General features: G+C 41.5%; 1 protein-coding gene across 1 annotated transcript; it reads left to right on the plus strand.

Moving 5' to 3' along the window:
- The first annotated feature begins 960 nt into the window (after window positions 1–960).
- Window positions 961–3,478, plus strand: LOC128366884 (E3 SUMO-protein ligase ZBED1-like). The gene is made up of 4 exons (XM_053327649.1): window positions 961–1,669; window positions 2,356–2,636; window positions 2,751–2,975; window positions 3,092–3,478. Exons 1-4 carry the CDS (start codon window positions 961–963, stop codon window positions 3,476–3,478), a joined length of 1,602 nt encoding a protein of 533 aa, XP_053183624.1.
- The last annotated feature ends 1,251 nt before the right edge of the window (window positions 3,479–4,729 follow it).

Consider the following 4,729-nt stretch of genomic DNA (forward strand, 5'->3'; position numbering starts at 1 on the left):
ATATGGAGAACGTGTTTTTAACAAAGTGACTTTCTTCCAGCACCTCACAGACATTTTTTTGGAGATACCAATCCAACCCATGACAACAACCATATAACAATATGCTTCATAGATGTGAACACACTCACACTTGGCGTCATCATTATCATCAATCCATCCAGCACAATAATATGGCCAATGCATGAACCAAACTTCTCCATGACATTGGGGATGAAGTCATGTAGCAGCTGAATCAGCTGGCTTTCGAAATTTTAGTAGTGTCTCATGGTATTACAAGTTAAAGTTTTTTTCTTCTTCAAGGTGGAAAAGTTCCTGTCTGGAGTTGTTATGATCATTTTCAGCAGTGATGGTCTCAGCATAAGCCTCCTAAGTTGTTCTTGCAAATGGATGTTAACGGAGACAGGGCCTTCTGTTACGATGAATGGGAGAAAAACTAGTGCAAGACTGAAATATAAGTACAAAACCAAGAATTTATTCATAACTAAGGCGTACTTTGCAAATTTCAGATAAACAGGTCTCATAGCTTGGTGCTCTTTGCCTGCTGGGAAGCAGATGAGCAAATCATCCGTTGCTAGCAGCGAGCTGGAGAATGAATCAAGGTCCAACCTGGACTAACAATGAAGTACTTTGCCTTCCTGATAATGGCAGATATGAGCTTTCTTTTATGCTTTTACTCCTACCATCTAACTTGAATCTTTTTCTGTGTAAAGAACCAAGAAGAAACACAACAATTTGACTGACCGATCCACGGATTTAGAATAGAGAAAACTAGGCCTGCATGATTAATCGAATTTTCATCGTCATCGCGATGTGAACGTTCGCGATGAACCCATCGCAAAAGCTGGTCCTCTAATGCGATAAATTCGCCACGCACACTCGGCGTGGCATTCTGACATTTGGCCAATCAGATGCAGCCCTGGACACTCGGGGCCATGCATGCGCACACCTGGAGTGACAAAGATGGCGGAGGCAGAAGGAGAGGATGCGGAGAAAACGCTTGTGCCAAAAACAAATAGCACCTCTGCTATTTGGCAGTACTTCGGATTCAAAAAAGAAGACAACCTACAGAGTCAGGTATTGTGCAGGACCTGCAGGGCGGTTGTTGCAACATCCAGAGGTAACACCACCAACCTGCATCACCACCTGCTGCACCACCATAAAGAGCTGCACGAGCTGTTCAAGGCCAGTCAATCGAGAGCGCCGAGCAGTAGTAATGCAACACGACCATCACTGCAGCCACAGTCCATTACTCAGAGTTTTGTGAGACTGACTCCATATGAAAAGTCCTCTAAACGACACATTGAAATAACGGAGGCCATAACCCACTGTTTGGCGAAGGATATGATGCCCACCAACACCGTGACCAGACACGGATTTCTGAGTCTAGTTCACAAACTCGATCGACGATATGAGGTGCCATCACGGACTTATTTTTCTGATGTTGCTATTCCAAATATGTATGAAAAGTGCAGGACGACGGTGGAGTCGGAGCTGGACCAGGTCGAGTACTTTGCCTGCACCACAGACCTCTGGTCCAGCCGAACCACAGAGCCCACCATCAGTCTCACTGTTCACTTTTTGGACCGGGAGTTTCAGCTGAAAACACGGTGTCTCCAGACACAGTATTTTCCAGGAGAACACACCGGCGAGAACATTGCTTATGGGTTACGTGAAGCTTTGACCAGCTGGCATCTCGGAGAGGATTTGCTGTACGTGAAATTATTATCAGTAATTCACCAGTACTTGTTCAAAAGCAATGAATAGATCTTATTAAAAAAAAGAGAGAGAAAAAAATCCAATCCTTTCATAAAAGTTATAAAGTTCATTTCCCCCACCGCATGGCCAGCCCTGAAACAGGCTTACTGTCACATGCACACTGTATCATACAGTGTACCATACAGTTTGTATGGTCTAATAAATGAATACAATTATTGATTTTGAGCTCATTCAAAATAAAATAAAATGACATATTAATCTGCCCCATAAAGCACACGTACACTGTGCAACTGATGGTCACTGTGCATTATTTATTTATTATTTGCAACATACTGTGAGTTATTTAGTTTCTTTTTAAACAGCATGTAAGCCCTTTTTTGCTGCTTTTTGATCCATCAATGTGGTGCTACAAACGAAAATTTGTTGTGTTTTTATATGCAATGACAATAAATCTAATCTTGTAATAATCCATAAATTATGACTTAATAGTCATTGTAGTTAACATGCATGTAGTCTCTGATTTATTGTGTAGTAAATTATGCATCTGCAATTAGTATATATTTTTTTTATTTTGCAAATGTTACAAAATTGCAATAATGCTAAAATGTTAACTTGTTTTTGTGTTTTCATGTCTTTCAGAAAATGCTCTTAAAGATGACAGGCGCATTGCCCGTGCTACTGGGCTGTGCAAAAAAATGATGGGACATTTCTCCCACAGTTGGAAGCAGAAGACAGCTCTCAGGAGAGCACAACAGAAGCACAACCTTCCAGAGCATGCCCTTGTCACTGAATGCCCAACCAGGTGGGGCTCAAAACAGAAAATGATGGGGAGGATCTTGGAGCAGCAGCGGGCCTTATCTGATGTCCTCTTAGCAGACCGAAAAACACGGCATCTGGATCCCTCCTGGCAAGACCTAGAGGTAATTGAATTTGTAAATCTAGCATTACACCCTTTGTAAGAGTTCACTGATGCTCTTTCAGGGGAAGGCTATGTGAGTGTTTCATATGTGAAACCAGTCCTCCATCTCTTGAAGACATCAGTTCTTACAGAAAAAGAAGGTGACACAGATTTAACCAATGATATCAAAGCAAAAATCCTGGACTACATGAATACAAAATATGATGACCCAGCAACACAAGAACTTCTAGATGTTGCAACATTCATGGACCCCAGGTTCAAGAGCAGCTACATCAGTGTTGAGAAGGTCCAAGACATCAAGACCAGGGTGATGTCGGAGATGAAAGATACATCGCAGAAGGTAACTACTAGATTATAAATTTCAATGGCACGAGCACTGGTGGGATACAAGATTATGATCAGATTATGTATTATCTAAAAGTGATTATGCAACATGTTTTTTTCTCTCTGTTTCAGGAGGGAGAAGATTCTCAGGCCAAAAGTGTGAATCCACCCATCGACAAGAGGGCAAAGCCATCACTGGGCAGTTTGCTCAAAAGTAATCCAGGTCCAACCTCCACCACATTCGACATGCAGATGGAGCAAGCTATTGAAGCTGAAGTCAACAGCTACCTACTGTCCCCCACCATTGACAGTGAGGCAGACCCGTTGGCTTGGTGGAAACTCCACCACTTGACTTACCCGAAGCTGAGTAAACTAGCTCGGCGGTATCTGTGTATACCTGCCACTAGTTCACCCTCAGAGAGGCTCTTCAGCACATCAGGGAATGTGGTAACATGTCAGCGTGCATGTTTGAAACATACCAAAGTTAACATGCTGGTGTTGGCTAAGAACTTGCCCTGAGAAAATAGTAAAGGGAGTTGCTTACCCCTAGTGGTAGATATTTTTTCTCCACTTCATTTAACTGCATGTTTTCCCCCTTTTCTACAAGCCCCCCCACGCCAAGTATTTCATGTTTCTAAGTCCTGTTGGGGTGGAAAGTTGTGCAGTTATTTTACACATTTAATATATTTGTGTTATTTATTTAAGCTCTTTCCCCCCTGAGATTCTCTTATTTCAAGAGATACTTTTTGTTTTTGTAAAGAGCAGGGAAAGTAAACTTGTTATTAGATATAATAACGTGTAAATTAATGGGTTTTGCTCAATAAAAGCATGCACAAGAATATTATTTTCTCTTTTTTTATTTAATTACAATCAGCTATTCAGTGTTTTAGAGTACCTAAAAGCAGGGAATCTTTTAAAGCTGAAAAATCTGAAAGAGACAGGAATTGTATGCAAACTTTAAATATTTTCTTATTTATCGTAAGTCATATCGTCATCGCAATATTGAACAGTGTGATCACACATCGCACATTTTGCTGATATCGTGCAGGCCTAGAGAAAACCCATAATAGGTAGAATATGCCCTGAAGGCTTGAATCATTATGAGTTTACCAATTCAGCTAAATGTCTGAACATATGAATTACAAAGAGATTGAAAAACATATAAAGACTCACATTCACTTGGTATATCTTTTAGAGTTTGGAACGCTTAACAGGATAATTTGGTCATTAACTGACTAGAAAGACATTCCTCTAGGCTTGCTTTGATTGACCCAGGTCTTCTCTACCTGTTAAAGATTTCCATCTCCGGCTACCAATGAGCAGCACTCCTGCCTGGAAGGAGCCCGTACATGGAGTCCACTGATGTAGTTTGAGAGGCCTGTTGTACCTTGTTAGAGGAGCAGGGACTTATCGAGCTACAATGTAGGAAATGCGTGATATACATGGTGGCTGAGCGGGGGCTTTAGGTGGGCTCAAGGTGTGGGCAGAAGGGACAGACAAGAAATGAAGATAAAATCAGAGAGTAGGAGGCAGGTGACAGGAAAGTGGTGGTGGTCTACCCATTATTCTGTCTTTAAAAGCTTTTTGATGGTGTGAGGAAAAAGCAAACACTTCATCATAAGTGCACCTGTTGGCCATCTGATGTAAGGGTATGTCAAATAATTTCTTTGCCTTTCCTCCCTTGAGCAACCCCATCAAACATCCATCAAGAGACAGAAATTCTCCACCTAGGAGGAAAATAGGAGTCTATTTACTCTTTTCATTTCCCAC

Source organism: Scomber japonicus, chromosome 10 (assembly GCF_027409825.1).
Source record: "Scomber japonicus isolate fScoJap1 chromosome 10, fScoJap1.pri, whole genome shotgun sequence".
Lineage (NCBI taxonomy): Eukaryota > Metazoa > Chordata > Actinopteri > Scombriformes > Scombridae > Scomber > Scomber japonicus.

Coding starts and splice junctions, on each gene's coding strand:
- LOC128366884 (XM_053327649.1), top strand. CDS start 961: ATGGCGGAGGCAGAAGGAGAGGATGCGGAGAAAACGCTTGTGCCAAAA. Junction 1,670..2,355: donor GAACATTGCTTATGGGTTAC/GTGAAGCTTTGA, acceptor CATGTCTTTCAG/AAAATGCTCTTAAAGATGAC. Junction 2,637..2,750: donor CCTCCTGGCAAGACCTAGAG/GTAATTGAATTT, acceptor CATCTCTTGAAG/ACATCAGTTCTTACAGAAAA.